The sequence below is a fragment of the Cynocephalus volans genome, chromosome 3 (genome assembly GCF_027409185.1).
Source record: "Cynocephalus volans isolate mCynVol1 chromosome 3, mCynVol1.pri, whole genome shotgun sequence".
Taxonomy (NCBI): domain Eukaryota; kingdom Metazoa; phylum Chordata; class Mammalia; order Dermoptera; family Cynocephalidae; genus Cynocephalus; species Cynocephalus volans.
Window position 1 is genome coordinate 5878697 of NC_084462.1, and position 20421 is coordinate 5899117.

The 20421-nt window shown below is 39.3% G+C and overlaps 2 protein-coding genes across 2 annotated transcripts in view; one reads left to right on the forward strand and one right to left on the reverse strand.

Moving 5' to 3' along the window:
• The window catches only part of LOC134372946 (zinc finger protein 208-like), a 563224-nt gene that overhangs the window by 427227 nt on the left and 115576 nt on the right, over positions 1-20421 (forward strand).
• The window catches only part of LOC134371657 (uncharacterized), an 89465-nt gene that overhangs the window by 49948 nt on the left and 19096 nt on the right, over positions 1-20421 (reverse strand). Inside the window, 3 exon segments of the mRNA XM_063088513.1 lie at positions 977-1031; positions 3300-3340; positions 3342-5169. Of these exon segments, the coding sequence (XP_062944583.1) occupies positions 977-1031; positions 3300-3340; positions 3342-5169 (1924 nt within the window).

Consider the following 20421-nt stretch of genomic DNA (forward strand, 5'->3'; position numbering starts at 1 on the left):
AAAGACATGGTCCTAGGAGCACTGCATCAGGAAGGAGGAAAAAAAAAGTTGAGGTGATATAGGGAACAAAGAGAAAAAAAAGTATACACCATATACCAGCATACTGCTCCCATGGCAAGAACTGCATAGTCATACCAGCATCCTCCTCCTCTACCACTTCCCAAGATCCACCAGAAAAACAGAGGAAAATCTTGTGGGGACACTCTATTAGTCCCACTCAACTTGAGTGTAACCACATACTCATGAAACCATGCAAGCCAACCCTTCATGCTTTTATCTCCCCATTTTAGACAGCTAATATTCTATTTGCCCACTCCAATTCTCCATCAAACTATTACTCAGAGGATACCTGCCTATTGTTGGACATTATGGACCATAAAGTGTGTTTCTTGGTCTGAAGAAATAATGGTCAGCCCTCCAAATCTGTGCAATACCTTCTGTCCTGGTTTTTCTACAGCACTCTGAGCATTCGCAATTACCACCTGATAAGCAAAGCCTAGTCTGAAATTAGTGTCTATTCCTGTTGAGTCCCATTTGTAGACCAACCCCTGCCATGACTACCAACATCAGTCTCACTTGCCACCTGTTCTGGGCCTTCCCACCAGGGAATCTGCCACATAGCCACGTGTAGTCTCTGTCTCTTTTGCTGGCAGACAGAACAGTTCTGACATGCATTTTGTGCCTCAGAGGATGAAAGAGGTACATAGATTTAGCCCATCTCTGCGTTGCTGCTGAGCTCCTATGTCTACTCATTTCATGGACCCAGGTGGCCACCTTAAGCAAGCACATGGGAGTGTCTACTCGTCAATTCCAATCATCTTTTGAACCTGGAAGGTAGTTCTTCTGAGACATCAACATGTTCTACTTCAGTGTGCCCATTAAACTTCCATAGGGCTGTGCAAGCAATCCTTTAACAGGCCATGTTTCCATTGCCCTCCTGCCTGACTGCACCACTAGGCCTTTGGAAACTGCTCACGAGTCAGAAAAACACCAAACATAGGGGCTCATACCACTGTTCAATTCTTCCATAACTGTTACAAAAACAGAACACAATTCAGCTAACCAAGCTGACTTGTTTTCACCTTCTTTGATCAGAGTGGCATACTTCCAAATAGATGTGGTTGATTCACCTTGAACTGCCATCCATAAACCAAGCTGCACTTTGTCAGTCAGTTGAAAGCTGTTTATAGGGCACTGTCCAATTACAATAGAATCCAGCAGCTCTTCATGCAATTCTGGAGTCGGTCCTAGGGCACTTGTATCTCCTCCTTGCATTCCCTAGTTAACATAATCCTGTTAATACCATTTTAATTCTCTAGCCCAAAGTCCCAGTAGTCGTCAACCATAACATCTCAAGCAGTCACCTATTCTGATTTCTCAAGCCATGTATAGATCAGTTTGGAAGTGTACCCTGCTTTTCTCAGAAATCCTCATTATACAACAAAAGTTCTCATAATTCTTCAGTGTATAACATCATCATTCTCAATATCCAAACTGAACTTTAGTTGGAGTTCAGTGCAGTTCCTGTGGAGTGGTCACAAGTTCAGATAACCAAAAATGTTATGCAGGTGAATATATGATGTTTCTAAGTATACCTACCAAAACAAATCAAAATTCCTATTCTCTATGTTCATTCTCAAGAGGAAATTCATCAACACTAATCTTTTTGAATTATGTCACTGAGCAGTCCAAGGAGAAAAAAAGACATGTTATTTTTTTTTATTCCCCAAATTTCCTTTAATTTTACATTTTTTACTTTGTTACTATATGTGTATTTTCCCTTTATATGAATCTAGACACGTGCCATGGGTTTTATTTGGCACACAAAAAAGAGGCACGTAGAAATATAATATTATATTATTGTGCATATTCATCAACAGTGATGCAGGTTTTAGAATGTAAGAGTCTGAAGTTGCACTGCTATTAGATTTTCATAATGCCCACATAAGTATCCTAGGGAAGTGAGCAAAGAATAACTCAAGTGCAAAGTATATGTTCCAAAAATTGTGTTGATTCCATCAGGAACAAAATTGTTCTAGACCCTTCAACCTTAAGACCCTAATGACACACTGTTATTGTTTGGTATCAAGCATCCTGCTAAGATGAATAAAACTATGTTGGTAGAAAGAACATATTCATTCATACTTTTGAAAAATAATTAAATTTTATTATTAAAACATGACATCTATTAATACATTCTAAATAAAACAGTAGCAAAATATAACAAGAGCAGTTAAATGTGAATCCTATTCAAGAACACACTATGGGCTAAACCCGTGGCTCACTTGGGAGAGTGCGGCGCTGGGAGCGCAGCGGTGCTGGGAGCGCCGAGGCCGCAGGTTCAGATCCTATATAGGGATGGCCAGCACAGTGCAGGCGACACCAAGACACGGGTTACAATCCCCTTACCGGTCACAAAAAAAAAAAAAAAAAAAAGAACACACTATTCTGGTTCTTTTGATTAAACTTTCCACCCTGATAAGTTCTGTCTTTAATTTTAATAGTAAAACTAATTTTTCATCACTCTTTAGTGTGTAACAGCTATTGCCATTCAATGGAGAAAGAGGTCCCCATTTTCCCTGCATTATTTCTATCACATAATCAGTTCCTAATAACATATTAGTCTCTTCCCATAAGAATCCATCTCTTAAGGTCTTGGTCTGCTCTATTTCCCATTCAGTTTGTAGAGCTTTTCTTTCCTTTAACCCATAGTGAGTGCCCTTCTGTGAGGAAAAGGTACATGATGACTTACACCACAGTTTTACAATATTCTCTATGCCTCCTCCATGCTCTCTAATTCAGACAGTATTTAATCTTAAAAGGCAGAGTTCTTCTCCTTCAAGGATCTTCAACAGAAATGATGTTCACCTAATAAAATAGGGCCTTTCAGCCAACTGACTATTGCTCAGGGACCACCATAAAAGGCCTATAAAGATGCCTAATATCAACAAATTTCAAAGTTCCAGTTAAAAGCCATAAATGTTCAAGAAATCTCAAATAATTGAAAATAGTATTTTACAACCTGAAGGTAATAGGGCATTTCCAGATATCCTGGTACCTTTGATATGTATCATATCATGAATTTTAACTTATTTTGATTTGTAATTGTTCTGAAGTATGTAATATCAGAGGTTAATGTTGGAGAACTAGAGACTGAGTTATCCCTTGTGTAAATCCTCTGATAGTCCACAATTTTGATCCCTGGGTAAACAGCCTCAGCATGCACACTATGTGTGGTTTCATCAAAAACGTATATTTTGATGTCTAGTGAGTTGTGAAATGTGGATGAAGACTGCCACATAAATTACAGTTATATGATTTCTCTTTAGTATGGACTCTTTAATCTCAGTTAATTAATCCTTAAACTCAGGATGAAGGAGTTGCCAGACTCATAGCCCTTATGAGGATGCTTTCAAGAATGAATTCTCCAATGTTCCGTGAGGAGTGAATTGTGACAGAAGACCTTGCCACACTTATTACATTTGTAAGGTTTCTCTTTAGTATGAATTTTTTGATGAATTGCAAGGTTTGAACGTTGACTGAAGACTTTGCCACATTCATTACATTTGTAAGGTTTCTCTCCTGTATGGATTATCTGATGTCTAGTGAGGTTTGGCCGCATACTAAATAATTTGCCACATTCATTACATTTGTAAGGTTTCTCTCCTGTGTGGATTACCTGATGGGTAGTTAGGTTTGAACGCACACTAAAGGCTTTGCCACACTCATTACACTTGTAAGGTTTCTCTCCAGTATGAATTCTCTTATGACTTGCGAGGTGTGATTTATAACTGAAGACCTTGCCACATTCGTTACATTTGTAAGGTTTTTCTCCAGTATGAATTCCTCGATGACTTGCAAGGTGTGAATTTTGACTAAAGACTTTGCCACATTCATCACATTTGTAAGGCTTTTCTCCAGTATGGATTATCTGATGGGTAGTTAGGCTTGAATGCACACTAAAGGCTTTGCCACACTTACTACACTTGTAAGGTTTCTCTCCAGTATGAATTCTCTGATGACTGGCAAGGCTTGAAGTCTGACTGAAGACTTTTCCACATTCATTACACTTATAAGGTTTCTCTCCAGTATGAATTCTTCGATGAATTGCCAGGCTTGAAGTTTGACTGAAAACCTTGCCACATTCATTACATTTGTAAGATTTTTCTCCAGTATGGGTTACTTGATGTTTAGAAAGTGTTGAACGATCACTGAAGGCTTTCCCACATTCATTACATTTATAAGGTTTCTCTCCAGTATGGATTATCTGATGGCTACTAAGAGTTGAATGCACACTAAAGGCTTTGCCACATTCATTACATCTGTAAGGCTTTTCTCCAGTATGAATTCTCCGATGAAGTGCAAGGCATGAATTACGACTGAAGACCTTGTCACATTCATCACATTTGTAAGGCTTCTCCCCAGTGTGAATTCTGTGATGATTTGCAAGGTGTGAATTGCGACTGAAAACCTTGTGACATTCATTACATTTGAATGGTTTCTCTCCAGTATGAACTCTCCGATGATGTACAAGGTTTGATTTTTGGCTAAAGTCCTTGCCACATATATCACATTTATATTGTTTCTCTCTGGAATGGATTATCTGATATAAAGTGAGATGTGAGTTGTAATTGAAGGCCGTGGCACACTCATCACGTTTGTAAAGTTTTCCCCTATTGCGTACTTTCTTCTGGTTGAGTAATGAAGAACAGACGACATCAGTACCATATTTATTAGAAATATGGGTTTTGATATTAGAAGGAATTCTTTGGGGTGGTGAAACTGAGAAACCATTGTTGATAGAGTTCTGAACTTCATTACATTCATAAGTTTTCCCTTCATCATGAAATAGCTGCAGCTCAGGTGAACATGATTGGAAGCTTAATCCAAGCTGATTTTTAATGGGCTTGTTTCTTGCATCCCTCCTATCATGTTGATCTTTTCTATCAGTAAGATTTTCTTTTTTTGTCACAGGCACTCCATTATATTTTCTTTCATCATCTCTCCACTGACACTCAAATTCTTGTATATTTTTCTGGGTTTCCCTGAAGCAAAAATCTTTGATGTCATGGCTTTCATGTCTTTCAAACAGCACTGTGTGAAACAGTTCTCCTGTATTACTTTTCCCTTTTGGTGGTAATTCCTTGGTCACACATTTAGGAGAGATATCTAAAAGATATAAAGAACCATAGGTTTTCGATTAATTACAGAGAGTAAATAAATATTTCATGTTGAAATACATAATATTATACAAAAATTATACTCATATTGTAATTGAAGAGAAAAGGCTGGTTGGTTAGCTTAGTTGATTAGAGCATGCTGTTATGACATCAAGGTCAAGGCTTCAGAGCCCTATACCAGCCAGCCATTAATAAAAAAAAAAAAAAAAAGATAAAAAAAATTATATTATACCTATGAGGGGGTCTTCAAAAACTTCACGAAAAGATTTGTACTATCTGTTAATTCTACTTTTTCACAAAGTTTTTGAAGTATCCTTGTATTTACAGCACATTTACTGTGCACAAATAAATGCTAATGCTCTGCACTATATGCTGTAATGGTAAATAACCCACAACTTACGTACTGAACAATGTAAATACATGGCAATTCTGAATTGAAAACAGTAATAACAGGAAGAAAATAAGAAAAAAATCAATAAATAAAAACACTGTTAAAAAGAACATGTTTCTGAATACTGTTATGAACATACACCAACACAGACCAGAAATTTTGTGACATTAACAAGTGATGCATGTCAGTTATGTTAAATAATATATGATGAAAAATCATCATCTGTACATTACAATAAAAATTAAACACTATGGTAACCCAGGATAAAACCAGCAAGAAAATAATTAGTAGCCACATTTATACAAAGTTATAGTCTGTGGATTTCTAAACAATTCTGTCTTAAGAACAAAGCTGCAACTTCTATTTCAAAACCAGCACATGATATGAGAACTAGAATATATATCAGGGTCACCAACTTTTGTTGTATGAGGTTGGGTAAATAAATACATAGCATTATAAAGAATAAGATAGGGTAACAAAGTCAGAAATCACAATTATGATTTCAGGCTTGCAGTTTATGAAACAGCCAATCAATAGAGCAATTCCCTAAATTGCGCTTTAATTATCTAGTTCATTAGCCATAAAATATACATAATAGAGTTTGTACTTGTAAATTTATTAGCCAAGATAAAAGAAAACATTGTTTGGAACAAATTGATGGATAAAAACATACAAAATATAATGCAGGCTCTATGGTCTGAATATTTGTGTTGACCAAAATTCCTATGTTGAGGTCCTATTCTCCAACGGGATGTTATTGCAGGTGGGGACTTTCTGAGATAATTAGGACTAGAGGGTGGAATACACATAAATAGAATCATTGCCCTTATAAGAAGAGACACGAAAGAGTTGTTTCCTCTCTTTCTTTCTACCATGTTGGGACAAGCCAGAAGATGGTAGGGCTAACCCAGGAAGAGAATCCACACCAGAAATTGATTTGGCTGGCACCTTGATCTTGAACTTCCCAGCCTCCGGATTTGTGAGAAATCAATTTCTGTGGACTAGGCCTCTCAATCTATGGTATTTCTTATGGCATGATGAGTTGAATAAGACAGAGAAAGGGCCATCTCATTGTAAAAATCATGGAAGGTTGAGAAATCTTATTAAGCAAAGGAAGTTTTGAGTTGTTAGTGTAAAATGTTCAATATACTAAGCCATCTAACTGCACTAACTTGTTTTTAAAACCATGAGGTAAATTACCATTATTTTTCAAATAAAGACAACAAGTTCCCTGTGTTCATGTATCTAATCCCAACTGGCACAGAAAGTAAGAAAAACATTTGATTCTGGGCCTCCAGGCTCAGACAATATGATTTTAAGCACAATTGTCCATCAGGCAGAATAGAAAACAATCAGTAATAGAAAATGCAAGAAATACAGAAATACTTGGAGACACAAGAGCTAAGCCACGTTGCTAATAGTATTACTCAGCCATCCCTCATGGGTAATGGTAGCTGAATCATCACCCCTGCACATGTTCATGTAGGCAGCATCTAAAAGAGTTTTCCATTGTGAGAGTAAGATCCTGTCTTACATAATGAGAGTAAAGTGTGTCAGGGGGGGTGAGGGAATCTTGTGAAAATCGGGGGTTCAGGAGTACAAAATTAATATGCAAGGAAGTAGCAGTACAGTCCATCCAGATCAAAGTACCATGTGAGAAAAGGCGAGGAAGAAGGAGGAAGGGCAAGAGTGTAAGACAGGGAGTAATGGCCATGTGGGAGTAGACACTGTGCATGCAAATTTGTGAAAATATAATGGTATATTATATTTATGGTATATACAGGGCACTTAAAATTTTGACCTTGGAAGGAAAGAGCAACTGATTTACCAAGCAGCATAATACAGACCCATGCTTAAATATGGGAATTAAAGGATGGGTATGGGGCAAGAATGGAAGAAATCTTTAAAAGGGGGACAGCACGATGACATGGGAAGAAAGAAATTTTACATCTCAAAATTTTTGCTATGAAATTTTGCAAATTGAATATTCCATAAGTTCTATTTCCAGGCACATAGTCAAAAATATCCTACATATAGATTTCAGAAAATATGTGAATGAATGTTCTTAGGAGAACCTGGAAGAAAAAACCTAAAAATGGGCATCAAGTGGAGATGGATGAGTTTATCCTGTGCACACACAGAGATACAATGAATCTTTATGAAGACTGCAGCAATGTAGGGGACCATGGTGCAGAGTAAAGATCCCCTCCTTGTATAGGCTGAGATTGGTCTTGGAAACAAAGTTAGCAGGAGGCTGCTGCCAAGGATGGAATTTGATCACATCAGTTAAAACAAAACAAAAAAGTCACTTACTAAAATATTAAAAGGTGACAATGGAACAATTTTGGCATATTAAAATTTTGAAGGTCTCTTGTTTGTTATTTAAAAATAATTGTTTCTCTTTTGCTGGCTCCTGTATGATTCAAAATCAAATCACTGGACCTCTTAAGACAACTACTGGAATAAAAGAAACTTGAGCAGTGATATCGGCAAGATTGTAGACTAGAAATCCCTAGACTCTCACTACCCCGTGGAAAAACCAACTTAATGACAATGGTACAGTCCAAAACACCAAAATACCTTTGAGATATTAGACTTTGGGAAAAGTCTAGAAACCAGTAAAGAAGCTGCAGATCCCCAAAGAACACCTAACCAATATAAAATTGAACAAAAAAGAGTGGAGAGATTTGTGGAAATTTACTCATTTATGCCCATCTTCTCCCCAGCACAGTGCAGTGTGGCTCCCTCAGTATTTTCTTTTTGGGAGGGAACAAAAGAGTTCCCTTTTGTTCAAAACTTGCATCATTGTTCTGGCTTATCTGGCATCTGCATGAGGGACTGAATTCTGTCTCCTATGACTGGGATTACTGAAAGGAACAAAGGCATAGTTTGTATATCAGCTTGGATGCTACTGAAAATACAAGGGAGGTCTGCCGTGGGATAGAGCAGCATATGTTCTGCAGTGCCAGGATGGTCGGGGTTGGGGGGAGGTGGGCAGAGATTATGGGCAGAAAAATACAACAGAAACTGAAGGCTTCTGAGAAGAAGCAGTGATCAGTCTCTTGGGGGAAGTAAAAATTTATAAGCAGCCACATATGCTGGAGTAAAAGCACATACACAAGACCAGGAAATAACATAATTCCAGAAAAGGACTGAGCAGTTCCTGACCCTTACAATGGGCTGATTAGTGCAGGTCTTTCTAGTTCATAAAACTGGGAGAAGTGGCTATGTTTTCAAATGCCCAGATCACAACAAAAGATTACAAGTCCTACAAAAAGATAGGGAAGCATCACCAAATAAAAGGAATAATATAACTAACCCTAAAGAAACACAGCCCTCCGAATTACTTAATAAAAATTTTTTTAAACAACTGCCTTAAACATGTTCAATAAATGAAAAGGGAATAGACACAGAAAACTAAGTAAAATTGGGAAAAGGGCATATGAACAAAATGTGAATATCAACAAAGAGACAAACTATAAAAAAGAACCAGATCAAAAGTCAAGAACTGAAACACAATAAATTGAAAATTTTACTAGCATAATTTAAAAGCAAAGTAAATAAGGCTAAAGAAAGAATAGGCAAACTTGAATTATTGAAAATTATTAAGTCCAAGGAGTGAAATGAGAAAATAATGAAGACAAGCAAAGAGAACCTAATAGACTTTTGAGGTACCATCACGCATAACCATATACACATTATGGCAGTCCCACAAGAACAGAGAGGTTCAGAGTGGTCATGTGAAGAAACAGCCAAAACTTTCCATATTTTGAGAAGGAAATGAATATACAAAGTCAAGAAGTTCAATTAACTCTGACTAGAATGAACCCAACAAGACCTGGGCAGACACACACTATAAACAAATGATCAAAACTCAAAAACAAAGAAAGAATCCTGAGAGCAGCAAGAGAAAAAAGACCTGTCATATACAAAAACATCTGTATAAGATTATCCACATTTCTCAGGAGAAACAATCTAGCAGTACAAGTGAATATATAATGACATGTTCAAAGTGCTGAAAGAAAAAAAATTGTTAACCAAAAATATTCCTTCAAAGAAAAGGAGAAACCTAGAGAGAACAATTATACTACATGGTAACTATAGTTAATAACAATGTATTGTATACTTGAAAATTGCTAAGAGAATAGATTTTAGTGTTCCCACCATAAGAAAAATCATAAATACGTGAGATAATGCATATGTTAATTAGCTCAATTTAGCCATTCTACAATGTATCAAGATTTCAAAACATGATGATGTACAACATAAATATGAAATAAAAAAAGAAAAACCTGGAAAAAATTAAATTAAAAAAAGAGAGAACTTAAGACATTCCTAGATAAAAAAGAACTGAAAGAATTCATCAGCACTCTATGCCTGCCTACAAGAAATCCTAAAGGAAGTGCTTGATGTTGAAACAAAAAGGCTTGGAGGTAACTTCAATCCATATGAAAATATAAAATTCTTCAGTAAAAGTAAATAACTGGAAAAATATAGAAATCTAGATTACTGCACTTTTCATAATTTGGCTTTTAAGTATATCCTAGGCATTTAAAAAGAAAAAAAAAAATTTAAAAAAGCACTGTAAATATGTGTTAATGGGAAGACAACATATATAGCAGTAATTTCTGGCCCCAGTAACATGAAGGGGAAAACAGTAAAGGAATAGTTTTTGTATGTGATTTAAGTTCTGTTTTAATCAGTTTAGTACAGAATGTCACAACTTTAAGCTGTTTTTTGCACCTGCAATGGTAACCACAGACAACACATTCATAGTGTATACACACACAAAATGTTGATGGGCATCAAATCATATCCCTACAAAAAAATTATGAAAACAAGAGAACACTGAGAAAGAAATGAAGAACAAGAAAACTATAAGAAATACAACAATATATAACAAAATGGCAGTAGCAAGGCCTTCCCTATCTGTAATTGCTTTAAACGTACATGATTCAGCCCTGCAGTCAGAAGACACAGATTGGATGAATGGAGAAGCACACAGGATCTAACTACGTGTTGTCTACAAGAGACTCACTTTAGTTCTAAGGACACACATAGGCTGAAATGGAAAGGAAGAGAAAAGATATTCTACGTAAACAGTAACCAAAAGAGAGCAGAAGTGATTACACTAATATCAGACAAAAGAGACTTTAAGTCAAAAACTGTTAGAAGAGACAAAGAAAACTGGAGATGGGGGAAAGGCGGGGGTGGTTTGGGGAGGGATAGGTTGGGTAAAGGGCATAAAGAAAAATCACTATTTGTAACAATAATATGATTCTAATAAATAATAAAAAAAATTCCTTGAAGGAAAAAAAAAAAAGAGAGACAAAGAAGGACATTATAAAATCATAAATGGGTCAATTTACCAAGAAGATACAATTACATATGGAGCAATCATCAGAGCTCCTAAATATATAATGCAAACACTGACAGAATTCAAGGGAGAAATAGATAGTTCCACAATAATAGTGGATTTCAGTACCCCATTTTCAATAACAGATAGAAAAAACAGATCAACAAGGAAAGAGATGACATAAACACCACTACAGACCAAATGGACCTACCAGATTTATGCACAACATATCACATAAACAGCATATACAAATTTTTCTGAAGCGAACATGGAACCTTCTCCACAACAGAACTCATGTTAGGACACAAAACACATTTAAAAAAATCTAAAAATATTGAAATCATACAAAATATCTTTTACCTACATAAAGGAATAAATCTGGATATCAGTAGCAGAAGACAGAAAACAAACATCCACAGATAAGTGCAAATAAAACAATACATTCTTGAACATCCAATGGGTCATAGAAGAAATCACAAGGGAACTTAGAAAATATCTTGAGATAAAGAAAAAGGAAAATACAACATGTCAAAATTCATGGGACAGGATGAAAACAGTGCTTAATAAGGAAATCTATAACTATAAAGGCTTATGTTAAAATAGAATAAAAATTTCAAATCAGCAACCTAACATTATACCTTTATAACATTATAAAGTAAAAAAAGAAGGACACAAAGATAGAAGAAAGGAAGAAATAATAAATATTAGAGGAGAGACAAATAAAATAGAGAATAGAAAAGTGCTAGAAAAAGTCATAAAGCTAATAGTTCATATTTTGAAAACATCAAGAAAATTGAAAAACCCTTACCTAGATTAACTAAGAAAAAAGAGAGAGAAGACTCAAGAAACCAAAATCAAACATGGGAGAGGAAACATTACAACACATTCTATACAAATAAATAAAGAAGAAATGAATATATTTCCAGCAACACACAACTTACCAAGACTTAATCATAAAGGAATTAAGAAAGTAAACAGAACTATAACTTGTAAGAAGATTGAATCAGTAATCAAAAGCTTCCCCAAAGAAAAGTCCTGGACCAGAAAGTTTCCATGGAGATTTACCATACATTTAAAGAAGAATTAAAACCAATACTCCTAAAACTCTTCCAAGAACTGAAGAGGAGGGAAGACTCCCAAACTGATTCTATGAGGCTAATGTTAACTTGACAGCAAAGCCAGGAAAGATACCACAAGAAAACTATAGAATAATATCCCTGATGAATGACTAGAAAAAATTCTCTAAAAATCATACTAGCAAATTGAATTCAATTAGACATTAAAAGATCATACACCACGTCCATGTGGGATTTACTCCTGGAATGCAAGAATACAACATATGAATACTAATCCATGTAATAATCCACATTTACAGAATGAAGGAAAACATCACATGATCACGTCACTTGATGAAGTAAAAATATTTTAAAAAGTCAATACTCTTTCATGATAAAAACATTCAACATACTAGGAATACAAGAAATCTATCTCAACATAATAAAGGACAGTTAAGAAAAGCCCACAGCTAATATCATACCCAATGCCAAAAGCCTGAAAGCTTTAAGATCAGGAGAAAGATCAGGTAGCTTGCTTTTGTTATTTATATTCAACATAGTACAAATCCTAGCCAGAGTAATTACACAAGAAAAAGAAATAAAAGGCCTGCACCAGAAATGATATCTGTTCACTGATGACATAACCTTTTTTTTCTTACCACTACACAAATGAGACATAATCTTTTATTTAAGAACACTAAAGATTCCACAAGAAATCTTACTAGATCTAATGAAACTTGGTCAAGTTGCAGAATACTAAAACTATATGAAAAAATTAGTTGCATTCATATACACTAACAAAAAATAACTTGAGAACGAAATTAAGAAAATAATTCCATCTATAATACCATCAAAAAGAATTAAATACCTATAAAATAAGCTTAAAAAGGAGAAAGATTTGTATATTGGAAACTACAAAACATTGCTGAAATAAATTAGAGAAGACATAAATAGAGGCAAAGACATCTAACCCTGTGTTCATGGGTCAGAATACTTAATATTGTGAAGAGGTCAATAATGCTCAAAATGATCTACAGATTCAGTGAAATCCCAACCAAATACTAATGGCTATTTTTACAGAAATAGATAAATCCATTCTAAAATTCATACGGGATCGCTCCGCACCCTGAGTACCAAAAGAAACTTGAAAAAAAAACCATAGTTGGAGGTCTTACACTGCATGATTTTGACATATATTACAAAGGTACTGTAATCAAAACACTGCTATAGTGGCATAAGGACAGATATATCGGCCAATGGAATACAATAGAGAGGTCAGAATCAAACCCTCACATATATCACCAAATAATGTTCAATAAGGATACCAAGACCATCTAACAGGGAAAGAACAATCTCAGAAACAAACGGTGCTGAAAAAATTGCTTATTCACATGCAAAAGAATGAAACTGGACCCTTACTCATACCATACACAAGAATTAATTGAAATGGATCAATGACTTAAATGGAACAACAGAGCTATAAAATTCCTAAAAGTAAGCATAGGTGCAAAGTTTCACAACACTGGATTTGACAATGACTTCCTGAATATGACACCAAAAAAGCACAGATAACAAAAGTAAAAATAAACAGAATGGACTATGACAAAATTAAAAATTATTGTGCATCAAAGGAAACAATCAACAGAGTGAAAGGAAAACTACAGAATGAAAAAAATATTGGGAAGTCATATACCTGATAAGGGGTTAATATCTTGAATATAGAAAGAAGTTAACAACAATAAAGAACAAAAACATGATTAAAAAATGAACAAAGGACCTAACAGCCTTTTCTCCAGACATGATGATCAACAAGCATATGAGGGCCGAGCCCGTGGTGCACTCGGGAGAATGCGGAGCTGGGAGCGCGGGGACGCTCCTGCCGCGGGTTTGGATCCTACATAGGAATGGCCGGTGCACTCACTGGCTGAGTACCGGTCACGAAAAAGACAAAACAAACAAACAAACAAACAAACAAAAACCAAGCATATGAAAGGATGCAAAACATCACTAATCTTTAGGGAAATACAAATAAAAACCACAAGGAGATACCAACTCAAACGTTTACTGTGAAAAAGAACAGAAAATAAGAAGTGTTGACAAAGGTTCAGATTCCTGCACCTGACAGCCTCAAAAAAAAAAAAAAAGAGAGAGAGAGAAAAGGACATAAGTGTTGGTGAAGATGTGGAGAGATGAGAAGGCTTGCTCCCTTTGGTGGGAATGTAAAATGGCACAGCCCCTGTGGAAAAGAGCATGACATTTCCTTAAGTAATTCAAAATCAAATGACCATATAAACCAACAATTCAACCTCAAGAAATATACCCAAAAGAACTGAAAATAGGATCTTGAAAAGATATTTGTAAACCCATGCTTATAGCAGTTATTATTCACAACAGCCAAGAGGTGGAACTAACCCAGGTGTCTATCAACAGATGAAGAGATTAACAAAATGTAGTATACACATAAAATGGAACATTATTCAGCCTTAATAAAAAAGGAAATCCTGATATATACGACAACATGGATTGACCTTGAGACACTATGCTAAATAAAACAAGTTCATCATAAAAAGGCAAATAGCGTGTGATTCCACTAATATAAGGTATTATATATAATAATAGTCAATTTCACACAAACAGAAAGTAGAATAGTAGTTGTCAGGGGCTGGGGAAAGATGGAAATAGGCAGGATAACGTGTAGCTTGAAAATTTACGGTAATCAATTGAATCTCTATTCAAACAACAAGAAAAATATAGTATATTTTAACTCTGCTAAGCTCATACAATGTAAAACATTGTTATACAACAAAAATTTAAAAATGAAATGAGTGCAAAGGTATTAATATTGCTAGATATGTAGTTGTTAGTATGAATAAATGAAAATAAATCTGCAATTATCCAAAATTAGCAAATCCGACTTTGTAATTATCACTAGGAGAACATAAGTAATCTTAGGGAAAAAATAAGTAACAACGATCCACAGTAGGGAATGGCTTGTACTGAAGGGTGCTGTTGGTGGCAGCAAAGTGCAGACACATTTCCTGGCAGTGGCCTGGAGACCCACAGAGGAGGTCGTCAGCAACATAAGCAGCAAACAGAGCCAGAGAACAACAGGCCAGCACCAGGAGGTGGGTTCACAGAGACCAGGAGAACGTTACAGGAAATTCAGACAGAAAGGCAACAAAACAGCATTCGTGTGTTCACCGAAGAATGCAATATCTAGAACTTTAAAAATTGTGCAAAAAACACAGGTGATATAAACAACAGTGGAGAAGCCCATAAAGTGCAAGAAGCGAGCTAAGTGTCCAGTAAATATCTCAGTGTACTGAGATATTTAAATATTAATTTAGTATATCAAACTGGAAACTGTGAATCTACAGGGAGGATAATTGTTAGAATACAGCATTTATTGCAAAAAAATTAAAACTCCGTAAAATTAAAAAACCAGCAAGTTATGTTTACAAGCCTGAAAACACATTCTAGAAAAAGCAGCGTGTTAAATAAAAAATTATGGCAAGTCAATTTAATAGTGTTTCTGATATTAATACAATAACATAATAATAAAAAGTATGTTCTCAAAATATCAAAAGTTCTCAATTAAAAAATGTCATAAACTTAACCGACAAGTGCACTTTACTAGTAGTAGTAAGTCAAAGTGGAAAGGGAGTAAAGGAAGAACGCAGGCCATCTATTCAAAAAGTCCCGAAGGCGGAGAACGGTGGGCGGGGCGGAACCGCGAGGGGCAGCAAGGGCCCGCCCAGGGTCGGGCTGGCGTGTGAGAGGAAGATCCGCTGCCGCGCCGAGCCGGTTGCACGGCTGGCGGGACATGGCGTAGCACGGCTTGGCCTTGAGGCGGCAGGACGGGGCGCAGCGGGAAGCAGGAGCTGCAGGGGCAGTCGGCTCGGAGGGGCTCGGTCGGTGCACCACGGTAGACTTCGGGCTGTCCCGACCTGGGGTGGTCATGGAGGGCCTCCGCCGCGCAGCAAGCTGAGCCTGCGTCACCAGCCGCTGCCACGGCCCGGCCCGGCCCCGGCGTCTGCCCTGGCTGCACCTCGATGCCACCGACAGACTGCAGCACAGCCGCCAGGTCGCATGTCTTCCAGATACAGTAAAGAGGAATCCTGACAGCACCGCCTCCCCTCAGAATGACGATCAGCAGAATAGCTATGGAGACCTCTTTCCTGCGCATGAGACTTACTTGGAAGGCTCCCCTGGGAGTAGCCCTCTCTTCCAATGGACTGCCTCCAGCCGGAGTCAGCCTGACAAGCTTCCCGAAGGAAATGCCGCGGGGGCTAGATTCAATCAACAGAAGGCGTACAGACAGATGAAATCTTCCCTTGAATGGAGGCAGTACCCCCACTGAGCCATTTCCTCTGCGTTTGAGTAAGAACTGAAGCAGGAACCTGTGGAAGTTGACCTACCCTGCGTGATCGCTGGGGCTGGAGGCTCCATATAGAAAGCAACCTCATGCCTGACCTCAACCTTAACAAGCAGGAGTAGAAGGAGCGCACCGAGGAGCTGAACAAGTCAGTGCCCAATGAAGACACGAAGGACCGGTTTAATGAGGATGTTGAAGAAAAGAAGGACCCAGAGTTTTCTGGATCTGCCATACAAAACCCTCTGGCACAGGACATTAATATTAAGACAGAATTCTCTCCAGAAGTCTTTGAGCAAGAAGAGTTAGGCTCTTCACAAGTGTGGGTCTGCAGGACAGACCTTTCTGGGGCCTTTGTCCATCCCTGTAAGCACAGATTCCCCCAGCCTAGGGGGTTCTCAGACCCTGTTCTACACCTCTGGTCAGCCCAGGGTGGACAATACTAGCCCAAACCTGATGCCAGCATCAGCCAGCCCAGGCTCAGAATGCACAAACAGCCCTCATGAATGTGGTATTGTTGCCTGGCCAGGGCCGGGGAGGGGCCCCAGAGCTGTCCTCTGCCCACCAGCTCCAACAGATTGCATGTAAGCACATGCTCTAGAACCCACAGCAGGCCACCTGGGCACCAGCCCCAGGCCAGCTGTCCACATGGCAACAGATGGGACCCTCCCACAGTCCCTTAGATATGCCTTATCCCATGGAGAAGCCTGTCATCTCTCCAGGCTACAAGCAAGACTTCACTAGCCCCAAACTGCTCACGATGCCTAGTATGAACAAGAGTTCCCCCTGGCCCAGAGGGCACTACCTCCATCCTAGCCACATGAACCTACTGAGTCACCAGCCACCAAGTAATTTGAACCAGAACACCATGAATAACCGAGGGTCAGGGCTGGACCATGGCAATACAAAACCGCTTTCTCATTACAAAGGAGACTGTGGGTAAAAGGAGCCCTGAGTCTGGCCAGAGCAAGCCAGCCCTGATGGCTGATCTTTCCCCACAGCTGTCACATCTAAATAACAAACAGAACACCTTGTTTCTGATGAAACTAAAGCCAAGAAATATGCCCTTCCAATCACTGGTTCCACCTAGCCAGGAACAAAACATTTCCAGCATCCCAGTGTCAGGCCAGGCCACCAGTGCTGGGATCCAGCCACCTGCCATGTCTATGACCAGTACTTACAACAGCTCCCCCTATCTCCATAGCCAGCAGCAGGCAGCTGTAATGAAGCAGCATTAGCTGCTTTTGGACCAACAGAAACAAAAGGGAGCAGCATCAAAAGCATTTATAGTAACAGTAGTTCCTGCAAAGGTGTATTAGTCCATTTTTGTTGTTTATAACAAAATATCTGAAACTGGGTGATTTATAAAGAAAATGAAATTATTGCTTACAGTTTCTGAGGCTGGGAAGTCCAAAGTCCATCTGGTGGTGGAGACAATGACCCAGGGGTCTCACATTCTAAGATGGTGGAAGCAGAGAGAGCAGAGAGAGCAAAGAGAGGGAAACAGACTCTCCTCTTCTTTTAAAGCCCTCAGAACCATGCCCCTGACCACCATTTTTAATCCATTCACTACTGCACAGTCCTACAATCCAGTCACCTCTTCAAGGCTCTGCCTTTCAATGACCATAATAGGATTTCCCACCCTCTTAACAGTCACAGTGGGGGCTACGTTTCTAATACATAAATCTCTGGGGACACAATTCAAGCTTCAATGAGTTTTGGGGAGACATAATTCAATCCACTACAAAAGGCAACAGCACATTCTGGCGGAATAGGAGAAGAAGCAGTTTCAGCACCATCTTACCCACCTGCCACCCCAGTACCAAGACCCAACACAAAGCACCTTCTCACAACAGGCTGGACAGTTCACAGGGTCCTCTGCTGCTGTGCTTGGCATTAACTTGGGCCCATCCAACTCCAGCTGTCCTTGAGCATTCCCTCAAGCTTGGAATCTGATGCCAGTGGGGCCAGGACCAGTTCTCTGGCTCCCAAAGCATGCCTCAGAGCAGCCTCTATGGCATGACCTCTGGCATAACCGAGATGGTTGCCCAGCCCCCGTCTCTCACACAGGCCACCAGTGGACATGCTCACATTCCATGGCAGACTAGCTTGAGCCGAAATGCCACGGTTTCAGCTGCCAATGGGCAGAGCTCTCTGGGGAGCTCTGGCCTCAACCAGCAGCACAATAAGGGGACCCTGAACTCTGGTTTAACTAAGCCACAGGTCCCAAGGAGGTCAGCAGCCATAGGAGGCCAGGCTCCTTCAGGGAAACATCAGGGAATGCCAAACCTGACTGGCGGGACCCTAGGAACAGCAACATAAGTCCATTCAATGCAGCCTCCAGTTTGCACATGCAGCAGGCGCACCTGAAAATGTCCAGCCCGGAGGACTCCCACGCAATTTCAATGTTGCACCTGGCGAGTGTGGAGCACAGGACCACTGCCCCTGCCCAGCCCCTCCCCAGGCAGTCCTGCTGGAGAGCTTGTCTGGCCTGAGCCCAGGAGAGACTGAGCTGGGGGTCTTCAGCCAGAACCCTCCCTCACAGGTGGGCAGCTTGGTGGGGCTACACCGTGGGCCAGGAGTTGCCCTTTGCCTACAGTGCGCAGTGGGTGGCAGCAGTCTGTCCAGTGTGGCTGGACACTCCAACCTGATTGACTCCCTGCTGAAGAATAGGACTTCAGAAGAGTGGATAAATGATCTGGAGAACCGTTCAGAGTCTCAGTAATAGAGGGATTTGTGGTGTTTTTAGTGTTCATAATCCTATATTTTTGTTCTCTGATTCAAGAAAGAGCAACTACGTGGGACCAAAAGCCCATGGCCCAGAGAGCTGGGCAGGTAGAACCTGAGCCCCAGCTGAGGCCTGGCCCTGGTTACAATCTGCAGGGCATGTGGCTCCCAGGCCAGCAATGTGGATGCATTCGGCTGGTCTCAGCCTATCTGCTGGCACCATTACCTGGTGTTGGGATAGCAGAATAGGATTCTAAAGGTGGCTTTCTATCCAAATGACCAAAAATCCAACAGTAATAGCAGCAAAACCCCATGATGTCAGGTTTATAAAAATCTGTGCCATTATGTCGACTTTATCCAAGATTTCTCCACTTGTCCCAATGTTGGAGACAAGTTTTTGTTGAAACTTTATACAGCAGAATTATCTGCAATTTGTAGCACAGAATATATATTTAAATTTAAGGTTTTTAAACAGATTAGGATAGGCAGTAGTTTAAATTGATTATGCGGCACTGGAAACATAGTTTGCCTTTTTTATTTCTACTGTTTGTCAGCTTTCAGGGCAGGAAGGTCTCTGGAAAACCATTTCCGTAAGTGCAGGCTATGATTGCATATGCCAAAAGGAACAGGATGTTGTGAGACAGCTGTTCTGGTGACACAGACAGGGTATTCCTAGCAGCTCCTCCTCCTTTCAGAGTGCTGTTCTTCTTGGTTGGCACTCACTCAGGAGGATCCCGGCCTCCAGGAATCCCCTCCTTCCATGCTCTGGCAGCAGGACCCCAGGCCAAATGCCACACAGGTGGTGGAGCTTTGGGATTCCTGTGTATTATGACTCCCCACCTTCTGCAGTTTCTCTGAAAACGTCTTTAACATGGTAGGAGCATGGTCATTGTTTAGTTGTGCACAGATGTCTTTCTTTTACCCTATCTTCATTCCCCATGACCTTTCTCTCTGCCTATCTTTCTTCCTCTCTCCAGCTGAAATGGAAAACTTACTTACTACATTGGAGGGGGGAAAGAGTCTTTCAAATTCCATTGGCGGCTAGCCGGTTAGCTCAATTGGTTAGAGCACGGGGTTGTTAACACCAAGGTCAAGGGTTTGGATCCCCATACTGGCCAGCCACATAACAATAAAATTCCACAGGGAACACTGGCAATGTCATATTGTAAAGGATTGGGAGAAGGAGGCTGCAGGGTGACCCAGAGTAAGGAATTCCACTGTCTGCCCACTTCTGCCACTCCCATGTCAGATGACCTGCACTTTCTAAAGAGACTGCTTTATAACACTAACAAATCCTTTCTAAAGATTCAAGTGGATTTCTCTTTTAAGGTCTATGAATG